The sequence below is a fragment of the Haliotis cracherodii genome, unplaced genomic scaffold (assembly GCF_022045235.1).
Source record: "Haliotis cracherodii isolate W230 unplaced genomic scaffold, xgHalCrac1.p SCAF_22, whole genome shotgun sequence".
In the NCBI taxonomy this organism is placed as follows: domain Eukaryota; kingdom Metazoa; phylum Mollusca; class Gastropoda; order Lepetellida; family Haliotidae; genus Haliotis; species Haliotis cracherodii.
This window is the reverse complement of record NW_027266278.1, coordinates 2918155-2941564: the sequence shown is the minus strand read 5'-3', so window position 1 is coordinate 2941564 and position 23410 is coordinate 2918155. Positions and strand designations below refer to the sequence as shown.

Sequence of the window (23410 nt, the reverse complement as noted above, 5' to 3'; positions counted from 1 at the left end):
CAGCAATATCATGGCGGGGGACACCAGAAATGGGCTTCACACATTGTACCCATGTCGGGAATCGAACCCGGGTGTTCGGCGTGATGAGCGAACGCTTTAACCACAAGGCTACCTGACCGCCCCAAATCTCAGTAGAAGCTATGGAAGAATCTGTTTGTGGCTGTTTATGGCTGGAATAAAACTCAGATCTCATGCATAATAAGCAGGTGCACTCACCACTGGGCTCTCTGCTTCCAACGAAGGAAGAGAGAAGACTCACCTGTAACGAGGATCTCCAGGTATTCCCTGATGTGGGTGTTGGTGGACATATCCTTGCCTTCGTCATTCTGTGAAGAACTCATATTATTATGAATATTATTATGAAGTTTTTTTGAAGTTGTAGAAGTAAAATGATTCTGTATTGCTCTCTGTATTCTCGGTTGTCTCGTGACTCAATTCATAATATATATTACACAGCCGCCAACCTGTAAACCCAGTTTAAAGCTTCTTTTATTGAATACCTGGCCTGATAATCATGTTGTGTGGTATATCTGTGACTCTATTATGTTAATCAAGTTTTTAAAAAACAAATGCTATCTTATCAACTCAAACAGCTTTCATTTTGTTATTTTCAGCGTTAAGCCAATGCTACATATGTAAGAAATAAACAATGAATGGGGGTTGTTTATCGTACAATAAACACTGCAGGGAGAATAAGCCATGAGGGGCGATAAACAACAACCACAAGTCATTTATTTTTTATATGAGATATCAACATTATGTACAGCCTCTTTAAGGGAGATGATGAAATGTACAAGATTTAAAAATAATTACCCGTACTTATAATATGATGACTCTATTAATGATAGAATAGAATCCAATACCTCTCAATACCTGTACAATATCACCTACCTGTAGTTTGTTAAGTCACAGTTTCCTTTGTACAGACTAACCTGTCAATACCAGACACCTCTACAATATCACCTATCTGGAGCATTATAAGTCATGGTTACCTTCATACACACCAACCTGCCAATACCAGACACCTCTACAATATCACCTACCTGGAGCATTATAAGTCATGGTTACCTTCATACACACTAACCTGTCAATACCAGACACCTTCACAATGTGACCTACCTGTAGCAGTTTAAGGCTGGAGTCCAGTGTCAAAACACCTCTGTCAAACAACTCAACCAGCAGGTGAAGGAATGTGCTTGGGCGATGTTGTCGCATCAGCTGGAAATATTGAGCTTCTGTTTCACTATTGAAGACAGACAGACTTGACTAATGAATCTTAACTTCTGTATTCTAGCCGGGTACCCGGTATAAGGTCTCAAGAGACAGGTCCAAATGTCCGATTGGGAATAGTTTGACCATAGCCCTGGCAAAATGTATTTTGACGCTCGTATAAACCAATCTGGTCATGCATAGACTGAAGTTTTATCTTTATGCAAACATATGAATGCAAACATTAGTCACTTATAGTGTAACCATAGAGTTCTAGATAATTTTAAGACCACCTCCGTGGTCTAGTGATAGAGCATCAGCCTTGAGAGCGGAAGGTCCGGAGTTCGATCCCCGGCTGCGTCATACCAAAAGACGTTAAAAGATGGTATTTGTTGTTATCCTGTCTGGCGCTCGGCATTAAGGGCCGAAAACAAGGACTGGTCTGCTCAGAGTCAGTATACTGTGTCTGAGTGGGGTATTCATGTTAAACTGCGGCATGGTATCTCAGTGAGCTAGCACTATAAATCGGCATCAGTCCGGAGCAGCACAAGCAGCCACACACACATGCATGCACGTCGCTATATAAGTGCAATAATCTTGGGCGACGTTAAACCCCATTTCACCTCACCTAAATAATTTTTGTCATTAAACAATATATCACATGATTAACCACGGGTCAAGGTAGTCCTGTGGGTACAGTGTGTAACAGTGTGTAGTTACAGTGTGTGATTGTTGCCGTCCTGATACCATTAATAACAAGGAAACACAGAAGCCAGGTTGGCCAACATTTGCACAAACCTGAGCAAGGGGAGTGAACTCTGTAAAGTCCTTGTGAACCAGGCTTGGGTGTACGCCACATATGAGAATCAAGCTTCGCTGAAAAAAAACAGAAAGTGAAATTTCATCTCTTGTTTTCAAATGATTCAAAGATTGAAATTGCCAGTTTCATACATAATGATACATATACTACATTTAAGTGAAATTAATAACTAACAACCCATATAGTAATAATTTGATCACAAATCATATATTGTGATCTCTGGCTATTACAAACTCCTTGCAAAGAGAGCAAAGCCATTTCAGGAGTAAATACATAAATATGGAACATTCTGTGTTTGTTTGTTTGTTTTGTTTGTTTAATGCCGCACTCAGCAATATTCCAGCTTTATGATGGCGGTCTGTAAATAATTAATTCTGGACCAGACAATCCAGGGACTGACATCATGAGCAATTTGGATACGATGACATGAATCAACCAAGTCAGAAAGCCTGACCACCCAATATCGTTAGTCACCTCCTATGACAAGCAGAAAATTCTGTGCTGTAAAAAGTACTAGCATGTATTTCGTTCACAAAAATGACCATCCCAAAAACTTCATGCAAAACTACATAAAACATTTATTCAGCTTCACAAATTATTTATTTCCCCCAACCCAAATTGGTTAAAAAAATCAGTAAACCATAAAATAAAAGAATCTGGTCTTGTTGTATCAATGTTGGCTGATTCAGAAACTGTGGGAAAGACAATGGGTGTGTAGCTCACCTCCGGGATTGCCAGGAGAGCGGAACTGGCAGTCTCTGGGTCTACCAGACTCAGGTTCAGTTTCACAACGGCCAGGAGGTCAAAGTCACTGTCAACAGTTGGTCAGAACATTTGTTTGTTTGTTTGTTTGTTTGTTTGTTTGTTGTTTAACGCTGCAATGTATAGCAATATTCTAGCTATACGGCAGCAGTCTGTAAATAATCAAGTCTGGACAAGACAATCCAGTGATTGATATCATCAGCATCAATCCACACGATTGGGATTGATTACATGCATCAACCAAAACCACCCGATCCTGTTAGTCTCCTCTTACGACAAGCATTGTGGCCTTTTACGGCAAGTATGGGAGGCTGAAGATCTATGCACTCCGGATCTTTACGGGTAACGTAAAAACATTCTGATGTAACATTGCTATAAACAATGAAACACTAATGTGCTGCTAAAGGTTCTACTACACCAAATCAGAACCAGTTTGGACAGTGCAGTTTTCATAGGCAGCCTTCAGTGCAGATCGAGAGATATCTGCAGGCTGTGATTGGAGGATATTCTGTAAGATTTTTATGTCTTTCAAATGTACATCCATCCAGTTATTAAAACTGACCATGTTTTTCTTTATTTAGTACTGTCTTTTTCAACATGATGACTTATGCTGAATGTGACCACAGCTATTTTCAAGTAGGTGACATTTGGTGCGAAACTGGGGGTGGTGTGTTTAGCTTCCTGTACTCGGAAAAGGAGCTGGCTAAGCTAGTGATTTTTTATTTTTTTATTGCTGCTCTAAGGCCAAACTGTGCACACACGTACAGGTAATAGCTGTTGAATGCTTAGTTATTTTAAAAAAAAATATAACGTTACTATAGAAGTCTATTGGAAAACATTTGGTTGTGTGTAACCTACATGGGACTAGAGTTAGACAGAGTCATCAAGGATTCATCAAGAACCAGATAGGACCACCTGACCACAGATTTTGTTGGGTACAGGGTATTCATGGTCAAGTACTGTATTGATGTTTCATACACTTTTCTGGATTTCGAGTTATTTTGCAATTCATCGTTCTCATTTGGAGTCAAACAGACTGTAGAATGTCATGTCTGTTATTACAGAAGTAATACAAAAGATTCACCTTGCATTCTCTTCTCGTTGTCTGTTGTGGTCCATCCATTTCTTCAATAAATCCATCGCAGTTTCTGTTGAAAGATATGTTCTTGTTATGAATTCCCACTTACTGGTACCCTTTAAACAGATACCAACCTGTGCACCCCTTGCACTTCTGGGCTGAGAAAGCATGGTCTGAAATCTAAAAAAATGGTACTCTGGGCATGGTCGATTCAGTCGTACTATGCCACATAATCGACTTTTTGTATATTTTAGCTGAGTCAAAAACTCCGGACATTTTATCGTTTTTCTTCATTGTCTGCAACTCATGTTAGAGAAGTTAAGATGTGAGTTATCTCCCTTGACCAGGTTCTCAAGTCTTTAACATAGTAAGTCGGAGTCCATCTTAACCAAATCAGTACTTGAGTACACATGTACATGTACCCTACACTTCCGGGTACCCACTGGATACGAATAATACCAGCATACCAATAAGATCAATACCAGAGGCTACGAGTTGTTATTCCCCCCTACACTTCCGGATACCCATCGGTACAACCACTGTCCTGTCAGATACGAATAATACCAGCATACCAATAAGATCAATACCAGAGGCTACTAGTTGTTATTCCCCCCGACACTTCCGGATACCCATCTGTACAACCACTGTCCTGTCAGATACGAATAATACCAGCATACCAATAAGATCAATACCAGAGGCTACGAGTTGTTATTCCCCCCTACACTTCCGGGTACCCATCTGTACAACCACTGTCCTGTCAGATACGAATAATACCAGCATACCAATATGATCAATACCAGTTGTTATTCCCCCCTATACTTCCAGATACCCATCTGTATAACCACTGTCCTGTCAGATACAAATAATACCAGCATACCAATATGATCAATACCAGAGGCTACAAGTTGTTATTCCCCCCTACACTTCCAGGTACCCATCTGTACAACCTGTGCATCATCACCTGGACTGAATGTTTGAAGACGGGAGATGAGCAGGATGTGTGAGAGTCGCTCCGGCTCCGTCTCATGGTAGATGTGTAGCACCTCGTCCCCACAGCTCTGGAACAGGGAACATACAAGGAACATACAGGGAACATCCAGGGAACATACAGGGAACATCCAGGGAACATACAAGGAACGTAGTCTCACACTTCATCCCACTTTGGTTAAATATCACGGTCATTTCAATGTGGAGAATCTCACCCAAGCGTCTTCCAAGATCAAAATTATCAAGACAAGTGGATAAAAGTTACATATATCCTAGAATTGGAGAGGATATTTTGACTTTTATCAGTGACGTTTTTGTCACCTTTTGACAATTCAATAGCACAGCTACAATGGCAGACAGTGTCATTTGAGTGTTTCTTTGTTTGTTTGTTCGTTGGTTAACACCACACTGAGCAATATTCCAGCTACATGACGGCGGTCTGTAAATATCAAGTCTGGACCAGACAATCCAGTGATTGACATCGTTAGCATCGATCCACGCCATTGGGATCGAGAGCATGCATCAACCAAGTCAGCAAGCCTGTCCACCCGATCCCGTTAGTCGCCTCTTATGACAAGCATGGGTTGCTGAAGACCTATTCTACCCCGGATCTTCAAGGGGACAAGCATGGGTTGCTGAAGACCTATTCTACCCCGGATCTTCAAGGGGACAAGCATGGGTTGCTGAAGACCTATTCTACCCCGGATCTTCAAGGGGACAAGCATGGGTTGCTGAAGACCTATTCTACCCCGGATCTTTAAGGGGACAAGCATGGGTTGCTGAAGACCTATTCTACCCCGGATCTTCTAGGGGACAAGCATGGGTTGCTGAAGACCTATTTTTCCCCGGATCTTCACGGGGACAAGCATGGGTTGCTGAAGACCTATTCCACCCCGGATCTTTAAGGGGACAAGCATGGGTTGCTGAAGAGCTATTCTACCCCAGATCTTCACGGGGACAAGCATGGGTTGCTGAAGACCTATTCTACCCCGGATCTTCAAGGGGACAAGCATGGGTTGCTGAAGACCTATTCTACCCCGGATCTTCAAGGGGACAAGCATGGGTTGCTGAAGAGCTATTCTATCCCGGATCTTCACGGGGACAAGCATGGGTTGCTGAAGACCTATTCTACCCCGGATCTTCAAGGGGACAAGCATGGGTTGCTGAAGACCTATTCTACCCCGGATCTTCACGGGGACAAGCATGGGTTGCTGAAGACCTATTCTACCCCGATCTTCACGGGTCTATTTGAGTGAGACATCATGGTAATCAAAGACGCCACTATTGTCTGGCAAACATTGTGATACAATGTCATTGTCATGATTTATCTCACTAGACATCTCCCTTGGAAGCTCAGTTTCTCAGCTGCGGATAATAAAGACTTATCCATCTGAAACGTGTTTGCATTACACACTAAAGAAACATGCAGACCCATCGCTTATTATTAACAAGAGTCATCAGAAGATGACAAATCCCCGTCACCTGAGTTACTTGATGAGAGAATTTCAATAAATCTGTCTGTCTGCATACGTGAGTAGTTATTGAGCTATCAAAACAATACCATGGAATTGGGATTCGGAACTGTGTATGTTATGTCAGGAAAAAATGTGAGATCTTAACCCCCTCATTTTAGGTACGAAAAACTCGCCTTATACACAGCAATATACGGTACCCCTAATATGAACTTGTCAAAACTTGTTGCCATGGAAATGGAAAAAATACAAGAGGCTCACCTGGATATTTACGCAATCATGACAAAATCTACACTTGCATGTTATGGTCAAGGTTCTAACTCCTTTGGAAGTGCCGGACAGATGAACAGAAGGGCCAGTCCTGGTAGCACTGAGATACCATGCCGCAGTTTAACATGGATACCCAACTCAGACACAGTATACTGAACTTGTTTTAGCCCACTGAGATACCATGCCGCAGTTTAACATGGATACCCAACTCAGACACAGTATACTGAACTTGTTTTAGCCCACTGAGATACCATGCCGCAGTTTAACATGGATACCCAACTCAGACACAGTATACTGAACTTGTTTTAGCCCACTGAGATACCATGCCACAGTTTAACATGGATACCCCACTCAGACACAGTATACTGACTCCGAGCCGACCAGTCCTTGTGTTATCAAGCTAACGCTGGCAAGGCAACAACAAGTACCATCTTTTATCATCTTTAGGTTTGATGCAGACAGGGGAACAAAGCCCCGATCGTCTGCTCTCTGAGCAGAAAACAAACAAAACAAAGCAGAATGAACTGCATTGCCATCTTCCCGAGGCAAGAGAGTTAACTGACCTTAGATCAATTTCCACCCTTGCCAAACTAGGCTGGAATTTCTGGTCTCAATCGTAAGGCCAGCAGTGGCCATCAAATCACGTGAGCAGTTTGATTAAAAGCATGAAATAATTTGGAAAATATGTGCCCAGTTGACAGTACACATCTTTTGCAAATCCTGCAGTCAACCGAAATCTGCACCTTGAAATCCATGTTGTTTACAAACCGGAAGTGTAGTTCCTTACGCAATTTTGATTGGACTATGCACAGACTCACTTGTCCAGCCAAAATATAACTCCATAATACCAGCCTAGTTCCGCGAGTATGGAAACTGGACTTTTACAGTCAGTTAACTCCCTTGACTCACGAGATGCTCCAATAAGTGCCCCTGCTCACCTCCTTGATGTCCACGGGGTCGTCGTCCAGGAACAGGATGTAGTTGAGGTAGTACAGGAGGCCCCTGCCGTACGTGAAGTGGGAACCCTGGGAAGAAGGGAGACTTCATTGTTACCAGAACCAAATATAATACCAAAGGGGCACTTATTGTAACCATACACATTTTAAATTTGTTGTCTTAATCTTGAACTCGATTTTATTTACATGTTACTGATTATTGCCGTCCAATAAATGTACAATCACAAGCGATATAAATTCTGTGCTTGATCAGTTATGAGAGAGCTTGTAACACCACTTCCAAATCATCATGAACATAGCTATGGTGGCAAATGGGTCCAGGGTTTTTTGCGTAAAAAAACTGAGAAAGAATAAACTGGAAAAATCTAGAAAGTATCACTCTTTGGCTGTCACTTTGGCAGCGCACATTCTCTATGATGAGAGGTATCCCAGGGCAGTATGAGGAACTACATGGTGCATAATTCCCCTGTGTGTCGAGGATGGGTCTGACTCAGATATTAATAAAACATGCCTATGTTCCAGTTATTACTTGTTCCTGTTCTGTGAGCCAGGCCATTAGGAACACCTTTTCCTTCAGGAACATTGAGGTAGCCAAGTTGTTAAAGCATTGTTCAGGATGCTGAGTGAGTGAGTGAGTGTGGTTTTACGCCGCTTTTAGCAATATTCCAGCAATATCATGGCTGGGGGACACCAGAAATGGGCTTCCCACATTGTACCCATGTCGGGAATCGAACCCGGGTCTTCAGCGTGACGAGCGAATGCTTTAACCACTGGGCTACCAGACTGCCCCTCAGCATGCTGAAGACCCGGGTTTGATTCCTACATGGGTACAATGTGTGAAGCCCATTTCTGGTGTCCCCCGCCATGATATTGCTGGAATATTGCTAAAAGCGGCGTAAAAACACCCACTCAAACACTTTTCTACCTCAGATCCTGAAAATGCCGACCGACTGATATTACGCCCATCCAATCCACAATCTCACCATTTTCTTGTGTAGCTTGTGTTGCACAGCTTGTCTGATTATGTCGTCCAGGCTTAAGTTAGACATGACGTAATATGGCAAACACAGACGCCAGTCTTCCTCGTTAGGCCTGAGGACAAAAAATACGTTGCCATGAATCTTGAAACATTTTCCATATACAGCATACTACGTTTATAATGAACAGACAGATATAACGAAATGTTTATTTGTCCCAGCTATTTGCTGTATATATGCTGTTAACAACTTATGGTTAAAGTCAGTGAGTGAGTTTGGTTTTACGTCGCTTTTAGCAATATTCCAGCAATATCACGGCGGGGGACACCAGAAATGGGCTTCACACATTGTACCCATGTCTGGATTCGAACCCGGATCTTCGGTGTGACGAGCGAACGCTTTAACCACTAGGCTACCGAACCGCCCCTCTTATGGTTAAAACAAACAAAAGTAGTGGTAGTTAGTTTATTATAACCATAGTTTACTGTATTATATGGAGGATTCCAGGTTAGAATAGGTCCCCAGCAAACGTATTGACGCATGAGGCAACTTATTGGATAGGGTAGTCAGGCTTTGTTCATAGCGTGTTATCTTACACTGATGGCATGGATCGATGCTCAGGATATCAATCAGGGGATTGATGCCAAGATTATCTATAGGCTGCCATCATTATTATAGCTAAATATTGTTGGAGTGTGGTACCCCTTCCCCCTCCCCCTCCCCCTCCCGGAAGATGGGATTACTGAGATTACTGAGGGCTGTAGGTGGCGCTGTAGGTGGCGCTGTACTCACAGGGAGTAGAACTCTCCCAGCAGTGCAGCGGACTCGAGGAAGTTCTCCTCCACCAGAGCATCAGGGCTGCCGGTGAACATCATCTCCCTCTTCACATGGAGGTGGGCCTCCTGGAGCATGTGGAGGTAGCTGGACGGGCCCGTCTCCATCACCTTGCAGCCGAAACTCACCTGGAACAAACACCATGGGATGGAGCCACAGTCCCAACTCTCTCACAGACATTGACTTGAACCACAGTCCCAACAAGCTCACAGACATGACTTCAACCACAGTCCCAACTCTCTCACAGTCCCAACTCTCTCACAGACATAACATGAACCACAGTCCCAACTCTCTCACAGACATTGACTTGAACCACAGTCCCAACTCTATCACAGACATGACTTGAACCATAGTCCCAACTCTCTCACAGTCCCAACTCTCTCACAGACATTGACTTCAACCACAGTCCCAACTCTCTCACAGTCCCAACTCTCTCACAGTCCCAACTCTCTCACAGACATGACTTCAACCACAGTCCCAACTCTCTCACAGACATGACTTCAACCACAGTCCCAACTCTCTCACAGTCCCACATCTCTCACAGTCCCAACTCTCTCACAGACATGACTTCAACCACAGTCCCAACTCTCTCACAGCCATGACTTCAACCACAGTCCCAACTCTCTCACAGTCCCAACTCTCTCACAGACATGACTTGAACCACAGTCCCAACTCTCTCACAGTCCCAACTCTCTCACAGACATGACTTCAACCACAGTCCCAACTCTCTCACAGACATAACTTGAACCACAGTCCCAACTCTCTCACAGTCCCAACTCTCTCACAGACATGACTTCAACCACAGTCCCAACTCTCTCACAGACATGACTTCAACCACAGTCCCAACTCTCTCACAGTCCCAACTCTCTCACAGTCCCAACTCTCTCACAGTCCCAACTCTCTCACAGACATGACTTGAACCATAGTCCCAACTCTCTCACAGTCCCAACTCTCTCACAGACATGCCTTGAACCACAGTCCCAACTCTCTCACAGACATGACTTGAACCACAGTCCCAACTCTCTCACAGACATGACTTGAACCACAGTCCCAACTCTCTCACTGACATAACTTGAACCATAGTCCCAGCTCTTTCACAATCCCAACTCTCTCACAGACATGACTTGAACCACAGTCCCAACTCTCTCACAGTCCCAACTCTCTCACAGTCCCAACTCCCTCACAGTCCCAACTCTCTCCCAGACATGACTTCAACCACAGTCCCAACTCTCTCACAGACATGGCTTCAACCACAGTCCCAACTCTCTCACAGTCCTAACTCTCTCACAGTCCCAACTCTCTCACAGACATGACTTCAACCACAGTCCCAACTCTCTCACAGACATGACTTCAACCACAGTCCCAACTCTCTCACAGTCCCAACTCTCTCACAGTCCCAACTCTCTCACAGACATGACTTCAACCACAGTCCCAACTCTCTCACAGACATGACTTCAACCACAGTCCCAACTCTCTCACAGACATGACTTCAACCACAGTCCCAACTCTCTCACATACATGACTTGAACCACAGTAACAAAAACTACGAACAGCCTACGAGATACACAGATTAGCATTTATCATGAGGTTAGGATGGGGTTAGGATTTAGGATTTAGGATGGGTTTAGAATTTAGGATTTAGGATGGGGTTAGGATTAAGGGTGATTTTAGGTTGGTTGGTTGGTTTGTTGTTTAACGCCACACTCCTCAATGTTCCAGCTATATGACAGCGGTCTGTAAATAATCGAGTCTGGGCCAGACAATCCCGTTAGTCGCCTTTTACAGCAAGCATGGGTTGCTGAAGACCAATTCTACCCCGGATCTTCACGGGTCGGGTGAGGTAAGGATGGGGTTAGGATTTAGGATTTAGGATGGGGTTAGGATTTAGGATAAGGTTAGGATGAGGTTAGGATTTATAATAAGGTTAGGAGAGGGTTAGGATTTAGGATGAGGTTTGGATGAGGTTAAGATCTGGGGTGAGGTTAGGATGGGGTTAGGATTTAGGATGAGGTTAGGATGGGGTTAGGATTTAGGATGAAGTTGAAATGGGGAAGAATTTAGGAAGAGGTTAGGATGGCATTTGGATTAAATATGAGGTTAGGATTTGGGGTGAGGTTGAAATGGGGAAGAATTTAGGAAGAGGTTAGGATGGCATTTGGATTAAATATGAGGTTAGGATTTGGGGTGAGGTTGGGATGGAGTTTTAAATAACATAAGGGCATGATTTAGACATCAGAAGGACACAAGGACAGACGGACAACAGATAAATGGACTGCCTCATCAACTCACCATATCTCGGTACAGATCCGCGGCAGGACACATCTGCAGGGCGTACAGGCTCCACATCATGTCCTCGCTGTAACAGTCGCCACGAACATCAGACAGGGGACACGGACGCTGATCACCCAACAACTGTTTACACTGTATAACACCTTACTGTGTTTTTTATCAGCCTTGTTAGAAACATGTATACTACTCAAAAGAAGTTAAGGATACCCGATTCTTTCATAATGGTAAAGTTAATCTGTCATGACATCAGAGATTAACTATTGTAATATGAAAGAATCAGTAGTACATATTGGTAACTCTGGGGTATTCTCACCTGTGAGGGTCCTCTACTTTAGTCAGAAGAATCAGGTGATCCTTAACTTCTTTTGAGTAGTATATATTGGTAACTCTGGGGTATTCTCACCTGTGAGGGTCCTCTGCTTTAGTCAGAAGAATCAGGTGATCCTTAACTTCTTTTGAGTAGTATATATTGGTAACTCTGGGGTATTCTTACCTGTGAGGGTCCTCTACTTTAGTCAGAAGAATCAGGTGATCCTTAACTTCTTTTGAGTAGTATATATTGGTAACTGGGGTATTCTCACCTGTGAGGGTCCTCTGCTTTAGTCAGAAGAATCAGGTGATCCTTAACTTCTTTTGAGTAGTATATATTGGTAACTCTGGGGTATTCTCACCTGTGAGTGTCCTCTGCTTTAGTCAGAAGGATCAGGTGATCCTTAACTTCTTTTGAGTAGTATATATTGGTAACTCTGGGGTATTTTCACCTGTGAGGGTCCTCTGCTTTAGTCAGAAGGATCAGGTGATCCTTAACTTCTTTTGAGTAGTATATATTGGTAACTCTGGGGTATTCTCACCTGTGAGGGTCCTCTACTTTAATCAGAAGGATCAGGTGATCCTTAACTTCTTTTGAGTAGTATATATTGGTAACTCTGGGGTATTCTCACCTGTGAGGGTCCTCTACTTTAGTCAGAAGAATCAGGTGATCCTTAACTTCTTTTGAGTAGTATATATTGGTAACTCTGGGGTATTCTCACCTGTTAGGGTCCTCTACTTTAGTCAGAAGAATCAGGTGATCCTTAACTTCTTTTGAGTAGTATATATTGGTAACTCTGGGGTATTCTCACCTGTGAGGGTCCTCTACTTTAGTCAGAAGAATCAGGTGATCCTTAACTTCTTTTGAGTAGTATATATTGTTAACTCTGGGGTATTCTAACATGTGAAGGTCCTCTGCTTTAGTCAGAAGGATCAGGTATCCTTAACTTCTTTTGAGTAGTATATATTGGTAACTGGGGTATTCTTACCTGTGAGGGTCCTCTGCTTTAGTCAGAAGAATCAGGTGATCCTTAACTTCTTTTGAGTAGTACATATTGGTAACTCTGGGGTATTCTCACCTGTGAGGGTCCTCTACTTTAGTCAGAAGAATCAGGTGATCCTTAACTTCTTTTGAGTAGTATATATTGGTAACTCTGGGGTATTCTCACCTGTGAGGGTCCTCTGCTTTAGTCAGAAGAATCAGGTGATCCTTAACTTCTTTTGAGTAGTATATATTGGTAACTCTGGGGTATTCTCACCTGTGAGGGTCCTCTACTTTAGTCAGAAGAATCAGGTGATCCTTAACTTCTTTTGAGTAGTATATATTGGTAACTCTGGGGTATTCTCACCTGTGAGGGTCCTCTACTTTAGTCAGAAGAATCAGGTGATCCTTAACTTCTTTTGAGTAGTACATATTGGTAACTCTCTGGGGTATTCTAACCTGTGAGGGTCCTCTACTTTAGTCAGAAGAATCAGGTGATCCTTAACTTCTTTTGAGTAGTATATTGGTAACTCTCTGGGGTATTCTCACCTGTGAGGGTCCTCTACTTTAGTCAGAAGAATCAGGTGATCCTTAACTTCTTTTGAGTAGTATATATTGGTAACTCTGGGGTATTCTCACCTGTGAGGGTCCTCTACTTTAGTCAGAAGAATCAGGTGATCCTTAACTTCTTTTGAGTAGTATATATTGGTAACTCTGGGGTATTCTTACCTGTGAGGGTCCTCTGCTTTAGTCAGAAGAATCAGGTGATCCTTAACTTCTTTTGAGTAGTATATATTGGTAACTCTGGGGTATTCTCACCTGTGAGGGTCCTCTACTTTAGTCAGAAGAATCAGGTGATCCTTAACTTCTTTTGAGTAGTATATATTGGTAACTCTGGGGTATTCTCACCTGTGAGGGTCCTCTGCTTTAGTCAGAAGAATCAGGTGATCCTTAACTTCTTTTGAGTAGTATATATTGGTAACTGAAGTATTCTAACCTGTGAGGGTCCTCTGCTTCAGTCAGAAGAATCAGGTGATCCTTAACTTCTTTTGAGTAGTATATATTGGTAACTGAAGTATTCTAACCTGTGAGGGTCCTCTACTTTAGTCAGAAGAATCAGGTGATCCTTAACTTCTTTTGAGTAGTATATATTGGTAACTCTGGGGTATTCTCACCTGTGAGGGTCCTCTGCTTTAGTCAGAAGAATCAGGTGATCCTTAACTTCTTTTGAGTAGTATATATTGGTAACTGAAGTATTCTAACCTGTGAGGGTCCTCTACTTTAGTCAGAAGAATCAGGTGATCCTTAACTTCTTTTGAGTAGTATATTGGTAACTCTCTGGGGTATTCTCACCTGTGAGGGTCCTCTACTTTAGTCAGAAGAATCAGGTGATCCTTAACTTCTTTTGAGTAGTATATATTGGTAACTCTGGGGTATTCTCACCTGTGAGGGTCCTCTACTTTAGTCAGAAGAATCAGGTGATCCTTAACTTCTTTTGAGTAGTATATATTGGTAACTCTGGGGTATTCTCACCTGTGAGGGTCCTCTGCTTTAGTCAGAAGAATCAGGTGATCCTTAACTTCTTTTGAGTAGTATATATTGGTAACTCTGGGGTATTCTCACCTGTGAGGGTCCTCTACTTTAGTCAGAAGAATCAGGTGATCCTTAACTTCTTTTGAGTAGTATATATTGGTAACTCTGGGGTATTCTTACCTGTGAGGGTCCTCTGCTTTAGTCAGAAGAATCAGGTGATCCTTAACTTCTTTTGAGTAGTATATATTGGTAACTCTGGGGTATTCTCACCTGTGAGGGTCCTCTACTTTAGTCAGAAGAATCAGGTGATCCTTAACTTCTTTTGAGTAGTATATATTGGTAACTCTGGGGTATTCTCACCTGTGAGGGTCCTCTGCTTTAGTCAGAAGAATCAGGTGATCCTTAACTTCTTTTGAGTAGTATATATTGGTAACTGAAGTATTCTAACCTGTGAGGGTCCTCTGCTTCAGTCAGAAGAATCAGGTGATCCTTAACTTCTTTTGAGTAGTATATATTGGTAACTCTGGGGTATTCTAACCTGTGAGGGTCCTCTGCTTTAGTCAGGAGAAACAGGTGATCCTTAACTTCTTTTGAGTAGTATATATTGGTAACTCTGGGGTATTCTTACCTGTGAGGGTCCTCTGCTTTAGTCAGAAGAATCAGGTGATCGTTAGTCATGGTGAGATCGCGGGTACCGATGAAGGGCTGGATCCCGATCAAGCAGACATCCAGGTCAGTCGGAGGAGATGCCTGCAATGGGAGACCACATACAATGGATCTACATAATGGTGATATAATCAGTCACATGATGTGATGACATTTGCCCAAACTGAAACTCTAAGATCAGTTGAGGCTGCAGAGTAGCCTAGTGGTTAAAGCCTTCACTCTTCATGCCAATACTAGTGTCGATTTCCCTCATGGGTACAGTGTGTGAAGCCCATTCCTGGTGTCCCTCACTGTGATATTGCTGGAATATTGCTAAAAGTGACGTAAAACCCAACTCACTCACTCCCTCACATTGAGATCGGTAAAGTTTTGCTGAAGTGGGTTGGGTTTTACGACTTGTTGAACAGCATCTCATTCATATCTCGGGGTTCAAAGTCATGCAGATTCTTGAGGCTGACCACTTTGCTGAGACCCACTGACAGGGACCAGGTTGATGTGGGGAGTCAACCCTCAACCAGCAGACCCTGACTACTAAGGGGACCACCCTGACTACTAAGGGGACCACCCTGACTACTAAGGGGACCACCCTGACTACCGAGGGGACCACCCTGACTACCGAGGGGACCACCCTGACTACAGAGGGGACCACCCTGACAACCGAGGGGACCACCCTGACTACAGAGGGGACCACCCACCGAGGGGACCACCCTGACTACCGAGGGGACCACCCTGACTACCGAGGGGACCACCCACCGAGGGGACCACCCTGACTACCGAGGGGACCTCCCTGACTACCGAGGGGACCACCCTGACTACAGAGGGGACCACCCTGACTTCTAAGGGGACCTCCTGACTGAGGGGACAACCCTGACTACCGAGGGGACAACCCTGACTTCTAAGGGGACCACCCTGACTGAGGGGACCTCCTGACTGAGGGGACCACCCTGACTGAGGGGACCAACCTGACTGAGGGGACCACCCTGACTGAGGGGACCAACCTGACTGAGGGGACAACCCTGACTACTGAGGGGACCACCCTGACTACTGAGGGGACCACCCTGACTACTGAGGGGACCACCCTGACTGAGGGGACCAACCTGACTGAGGGGACAACCCTGACTACTGAGGGGACCACCCAGACTACTGAGGGGACCACCCTGACTACTGAGGGGACCACCCTGACTGAGGGGACCACCCTGACTGAGGGGACCTCCTGACTGAGGGGACCACCCTGACTACCGAGGGGACCACCCTGACTACTGAGGGGACCACCCTGACTACTGAGGGGACCACCTGACTACTGAGGGGACCACCCTGACTGAGGGAACCACCCTGACTGAGAGGAATATGGCTCCTCAGACCACAGGGCCACTGTTTAGAGGATACAGTGAACCTCATCAGTCCTGACCCTGGACACCCATCCTTCCAGACAAATATGGCTGCAGGCGTCCAATACAAGGAGACCAAACCCAGTACATCATGATTGGCTTATTGTTTCTCATGTGAATAGAAATATGTATTGGACTCACATGTTTCCATGTCATAAATATAATTTATCATCCAAAACATGCTCCCATGGGAGATATCATTTGTTGAGATCAAGCAATATCTACAATTTTCCACTTTTATCAACTCGCGTTGATATATTCAACGAGACACTCGGGTGAGATTCTCTATATATTACAATAGGCTGGTGTAAAATAATGTTAATTTCTAAAAGATGACAGATACAGCAGAAAAACAAGACCAATGTGAACCACAGCAGCACATGGAGGCATGGTCTTGAGCTGTCTGGGACCTGCTCTCACCTTCGTGGTGAAGTCGTACTCCTCCGACTGGTGGATGGCCACGGTGCTGTCGCGGGCGGTGTGCGTCTCCACGCCCGTGGTGGTGGCCACATGCAGCAGCCCACTGCAGGGGATGATCTGGCAACAAGCAACATGCAGGACTCTATGGCGAGATTTGGCTGGAATTGGTCAACAGATTCCTCAGACACTAACATAACGATAAGTGAAAAAAAATATAACTTTGCCAACTTCTGTGTCCATGACAACTGGTCTTACAACAGGTAAAACCACAAAACAACTCAGCTTACCAGCCAACATATTCACGTAACTAGTTTAAGAATGAATTCTTTTTGTAACAATGTCTTTTGTATTTCATTACCGTATTCGACGTAATAAGCGCCCCGCTCTAATGAGCGCCCACGGCGATATTTGCTAATATATTGGCTAGTAAACAATCCCAATTAGCACCCTTCGTGTTTTATATTCACCCTTAATTACGGGAAATTAAATTCGGGGAAAATAAATCTGGCGTGTCTTATACGTACAGACTTTTCTTTTGTATCATTTTAGGCTATCAGCCTAAACCACAAATTTACGATCTTTCAACTCTTTCACCAAAATTATATTCTAATAAGAGCCCCCTCATTCTAATTTTGAGAGCGCCCTGGGCGCTTATTACGTCGAATACGGTATTTATCAACTTTCCAATCAGACTCCCACAAAATCTGAAGAAAAAAACAGTGACACACAGCCTTGCTTGACAACGGTATCAGGATCCATACCGAAACGTCGCCTTCACAGCAAACAAAGAAGTTATTATCCATAGCTTGTGTCTGCTTTAGAAGTAACACTAGTCTAGCCATAGTGATACAGTTCTATGAGATATACCGGTAGTGTTGCCTCACGTCACACTGTCATTGCATGACACCTCCTGACAAACTTTAACTCGTCATACAATTTGACACACCGTATTCACCATATTAAGAAGCATCCCACTCCAATAAGTGCCATTTGACAAACTAAGTATCAAGTCTTTGAAAGGCATTTAGAAGTGATACACATAAGGAAGAGAAATTATAGATGTCAGCTTTTTTATAATGAGGAACACAATACATGACAGTCTATTTTCTTTTGTATATTACCCAGGACAGTTTTTACAACAAAAAAAAGCAGTACAATTGCCATATAATTGCCTAAGCATAATCGCTACCGCTTGATCTCTGACAAATTTTACTCATTGTGCCTCTTTTGTCAATTTTCTAATTGCACTTATCATGGAAAATGTAGTGCCTCGACATAGTTATCCGTTTGATTGGAATTCTAGAAGTTGGGAAAATAAGCAAGAAAAACCAACCCCATGTGCTATTTAATTATTGGTACTGTACATTTGGCTACATCCAATTATCTGCTTGTTATCTATTACCGTTGTTGTCTGTTAATCTGCTGCTATCACAACATGTCATGTATACCTCTCATCACTTGGTTGTTGGTGTATGAATCTACATCGATACATCACTGTATGCAGTAAACCAGTTGTTATCCCATAAAGTTGTACATTTTTCTTACTCAACAAAGTCAATTTTCGTAATTGAAAGCTCTCAAACATATCTTGACAGCACTGGTTCAATATCTACCTAACTCTGGGGCATACCTTGACAGCACTGGTTCAATATCTACCTAACTCTGGGGCATACCTTGACAGCACTGGTTCACTATCTACCTAACTCTGGGACATACCTTGACAGCATTGGTTTTCTATCTACCTAACTCTGGGGCATACCTTGACAGCACTGGTTCAATATCTACCTAACTCTAGGACATTCCTTGACAGCACTGGTTTTCTATCTACCTAACTCTGGGGCATACCTTGACAGCACTGGTTCAATATCTACCTAACTCTAGGACATACCTTGACAGCACTGGTTCACTATCTACCTAACTCTGGGGCATACCTTGACAGCACTGGTTCAATATCTACTTAACTCTGGGACATACCTTGACAGCACTGGTTCACTATCTACCTAACTCTCGGACATACCTTGACAGCACTGGTTCAACATCTACCTAACTCTGGGACTTACCTTGACAGCACTTGTTGTACATATGTACCTAACTCTGGGACATATGTCTACCTAACTCAGGGACATAACTTGACAGCACTTGTTGTATATCTACCTAACTCTGGGACATAACTTGACAGCACTTGTTGTATATCTACCTAACTCTGGGACATACATGTACCTAACTCAGGGACATACCTTGACAGCACTTGTTGTATATCTGTAGCATGTGACGAGTTTTACCCGAGGGTAGAGAGAGTACAGGCACCCTCCCCGTCCCCCGCTGACGAAGCAGCTCATGGATGCCATGTTGCGATATCGAGGCGACATTACCGGTGTAGAGGTACTCCCTGACTCCACCTTCCTGGATATACCTGCAATATACAACAGACCTTCCTGGATATACCTCCTATTTACAATGGACCTTCCAGGATATACCTGCAATATACAACAGACCTTCCTGGATATACCTGCAATATACAACAGGCATTCTTTGATATACCTGCAACATACAATAGGCCTTCCAGGATATACCTGCAATATACAACAGACCTGCATGGATATACCTGCAACATACAATAGGCCTTCCAGGATATATCTGCAATATACAACAGACCTGCATGGATATACCTCCTATTTACAATGGACCTGCCTGGATATACTTGCAATATACAACAGACCTGCCTGGATATACCTGCAATATAAAACAGGCATTCTTGGATATACCTGTAATATACAAAGAACCTTCCTGGATATACCTGCAATATACAACAGATCTTCCTGGATATACCTGCAATATACAACAGGCATTCTTGGATATACCTGCAATATACAAAGAACCTGCCTGGATATACCTGCAATATACAACAGACCTTCCAGGATATACCTGCAACATACAATAGATCTGCCTGGATATACTTGCAATATACAACAGACCTGCCTGGATATACCTGCAATACACAACGGACCTTCCTGATATACCTATAAAAACAACAGACCTTCCAGGATACACCAGTAACAGAACTGATCTTCTGGGATACAGCTTACATGTACAACAGACCTTGCTTGATATACACCTGTAATATATCATGATATGAAGCAGGCCTTCCAGGATAAGTATACCTGTCACATTCATCATAACTGAATCTCCACAGCGGTCCTTTTAGCATGCTTAGGATGTCTGGAAGGATTATTTCTTTCACAGAATACTCAGGTAGAAGTACGGAGCAAGTTACCAGGGAGATATGCAGGAACAATGGTCACTTGCTGCCAGTCCTCCCGCATGCCGGCGTCCGAGAAGTGTAGCAGCGTGATGGCCCTCACCCCACCGGACGACTTGAACGGGCCTCCTACAACACACGCAAATGTATTTGCTTTCACGCAGACGTAGCATCCACAAACTTTCATGAAGGGATTTGAACCAAAGACCTTCTGATCCGAGGCCTTGTCCACATGACCAAAGAGGTTAAGAGGGTAAGGATGTCATCTGTGGGACTCAGAAAGTCTGTGGTTCGATCCCCGGCCACATCATACCAAAAGATGTTAAAAGATGGTACTATATATATACAAAACTGGCATTAGTCCGGACTAGTACAAGCAGCCACACACTTACACATACATATCACTATATAAATTCAAAAATCTTGATGGACATTAAACCCCATTTCACCTTCTTTGCTGTTGATTGGCTAACACCAATATGAGATTAGACTATGCGTGATGAATTTAATATGTCAAGAGTACCTTTATCACCTGAGGTACAGATAATTTAAACAATTTGTGACAAGGATCAACGAAACAGATTGAAGCATATGGTTGGTATGATGATCACTGATCTGTGCATCGCTTCATCTTGATTCTATGGGTGGCCCAGTCGTCTAAGGCGCCGCGATTCAACGTGCAGAGTTGCGTACCTTAGGCACGCCAGAAACCTATGATTGTGAGTTAGAATCACGGTTCACCAAGATTATGTTTCTAGGTTTGTCAGCACCATACCCGTGCTCGTGGGTTTCACTGAAGTGGTAAACGTCTGAGACCTGCATCACTTCGGGCTTTCCTCCCACATTAAGCTGACACGCCATGATATGACTGGAATACTGTTAAAAGCGGAGTTAAACCCAACTCACTCACTCACACTCATACTGATTCTCACCTCTAAGGTCCTGAAGCACAGGTGGGGATGATTTGTGGCCAAGTGACCTGGACGTTCCCTGGAGGCCCGGCAGATGAATAGTTATCTCCCCTGTTTCGGAGTCTTCCCCTTCAAACCTCCACGCCTGGAAATAGTCATCATCTGAGATCCTGGTGGAAGAGGAATAGCTACTGGACAAGTCGGACGTGCTGTGGACGTAGGGGCTGGGATTCGTTGTTCGGTTCTGGCCAATCGAGGAGTATTCAATCTGATCGATGTCTGGTGGGTCGCTTTCAAATATCTCGTCTACGTCAGCCAATGAGGAGAGGTGACTGCTGGTTCGGTACGAGGACCCTGGGGATGGGGGCGTTGTGCGATACACATGACCTTGACCATCTTTGTCCTCTGACCTGACAAGGAGAAAGGAAATAGTGCTGAGGTACTAAAGCTCACCAGGTGTCTTATGTTCAGTTCATTAACAAACCAAGACAATATGTGTGTTTCCAGTTTCCCCACCTAATCTTGTTCCAACAACCCTAAAAATATTTCCTCTATTGAACCAAAGTTTTTATCACCATCCTACTATTGCCCTTATTTTAAGCCGCTAGCATAAATTTGTTGTGCTTCGCTATAGACATGATTGATAAACTACTGTATTCGACGTAATAAGCCCAGGGCGCTCTCAAAATTAGAATCAGGGGGCTCTTATTAGAATAATATTTTGGTGAAAAAACCCCAGAAATGACATAAATTTCGTGGTTTATGCTGACAGCCTGAAATGTTTATCTACGACAGATATATTTTTCCAGAATTTAATTGCCCATAATTAAGGGTGCATATAATCAGAAGGGGTGCTAATTGGGATTGTTCACTAGCCAATATATCAACAAATATTGCCGTGGGCGCTTATTAGAGCAGGGCGCTTATTACGTCAAATACGGTATCATCATTTGAAAGCAGGTTTTCAGTGACAAACTTCAACCATCGTCTATATGTCCCAGGCTCGCCTTTCAGAAAACCTTCACTAACCCCCTGATCCATGCATTTGGTTCTCACGATCTCAAATCATCCGCTCTTGATTTTCATTAACATTTACCAACATTTTAAAACATTGAGATATGTAAAAGGGAAATCTGACGTGCCACTGCCACCTCTCATGGACATGAAGACATCAGAAACATTTTTTCGGGCTTTCTTTTGCATGTCAGTCAGTTTCTCAATGTTGAATTTCTGGCAAACTCTATTGTAATCAATGGGAGTTGTACCATTGCAGGTAATGCCAACCCAACATTGAGGCTGTTTTGTGACCCGGCTTCTGATTGGTCCATTAGACTGAGTAGCCTAGCAAATCAAATTGCGGGTAATTTGAGATTGCGAGAACCACGAGAATGGATCCAAGGGTTAGAGTAGTGAGTGAGTTTACGCCGCTTTTAGCAGTATTTCAGCAATATCACGGCGGGGGACACCAGAAATGGGCTTCAACCATTGTACCCATGTCGGGAATCGAACCCGGGTCTTCGGCATGACGAGCGAATGCTTTAACCACTAGGCTACCCGACCGCCCCGGGGGTTAGAGTAGGTTTACTTAAACATGAGGCCAGGAGATACAGACGATGAAAAACAAGTAAACCAATACAAACCCAACCGATGTATTATTGGTTGGGCTGAACAGTTGGGTCGACCACAATTTGAATATATAATTCTTTTATTTTTCATTGTAATGTTGCGATTATCGGAGTTATCACTCCCAACATGTAATGGGGTCCGAGCTGCTCCGAGTTGTTAATTTTGGGAATGAATTATTTAAAAAATTAAAAAATAGTAAGTGTAAGTAGTAATGGTAAGTCTCTTTAGCCTTGGTAAAATATTTATCCCATTGATGCACAAGAAAAGACAACTTGGATGGGACTGATAACATGAGTAAACATGATCATCCCTAACTGAGAGTGTTAAGCATGTTCTTACTCAACATGAAACTAAATCAATTTGTCAATAGAATAACAAACTCATACATGTCATTGATGTCAATATCCTATAGCCTGTGTTTACCCTGTCATTTAGTTTAGTGATATTATCTGATGTCAACATAGACATACCATCAGTCTTAATAGTTTCAAAATACTTTTCAAAGGCTATTCAACTGACAACATTGACAATCCCAGGGAAAGCAATCATCATCGTTCAGTATGTCCTTTGGAATTGAAGCATATTAAATGTACCAACAAAGAGAATACTTCTGAGGTTATTTGAAATGTTTGTTGTTTTTTTTTACTCAGTGTCAATCACTG

General features: G+C 43.3%; 1 protein-coding gene across 1 annotated transcript in view; it reads right to left on the bottom strand.

Moving 5' to 3' along the window:
- LOC139471308 (BLOC-2 complex member HPS3-like) overlaps positions 1-23410 on the bottom strand; it is a 40604-nt gene that overhangs the window by 14601 nt on the left and 2593 nt on the right. Inside the window, exons 3-17 of the mRNA XM_071253615.1 lie at positions 21144-21532; positions 20227-20340; positions 19190-19365; positions 16953-17069; positions 15107-15228; positions 11655-11721; positions 9324-9493; positions 8538-8646; positions 7537-7623; positions 4831-4927; positions 3876-3939; positions 2753-2840; positions 2008-2085; positions 1120-1218; positions 260-326 (exon numbers count right to left, since the gene is read on the bottom strand). Coding sequence (XP_071109716.1) covers positions 260-326; positions 1120-1218; positions 2008-2085; positions 2753-2840; positions 3876-3939; positions 4831-4927; positions 7537-7623; positions 8538-8646; positions 9324-9493; positions 11655-11721; positions 15107-15228; positions 16953-17069; positions 19190-19365; positions 20227-20340; positions 21144-21532 — 1844 coding nt within the window. The remainder of the gene's footprint in view (positions 1-259; positions 327-1119; positions 1219-2007; positions 2086-2752; positions 2841-3875; positions 3940-4830; positions 4928-7536; positions 7624-8537; positions 8647-9323; positions 9494-11654; positions 11722-15106; positions 15229-16952; positions 17070-19189; positions 19366-20226; positions 20341-21143; positions 21533-23410) is intronic.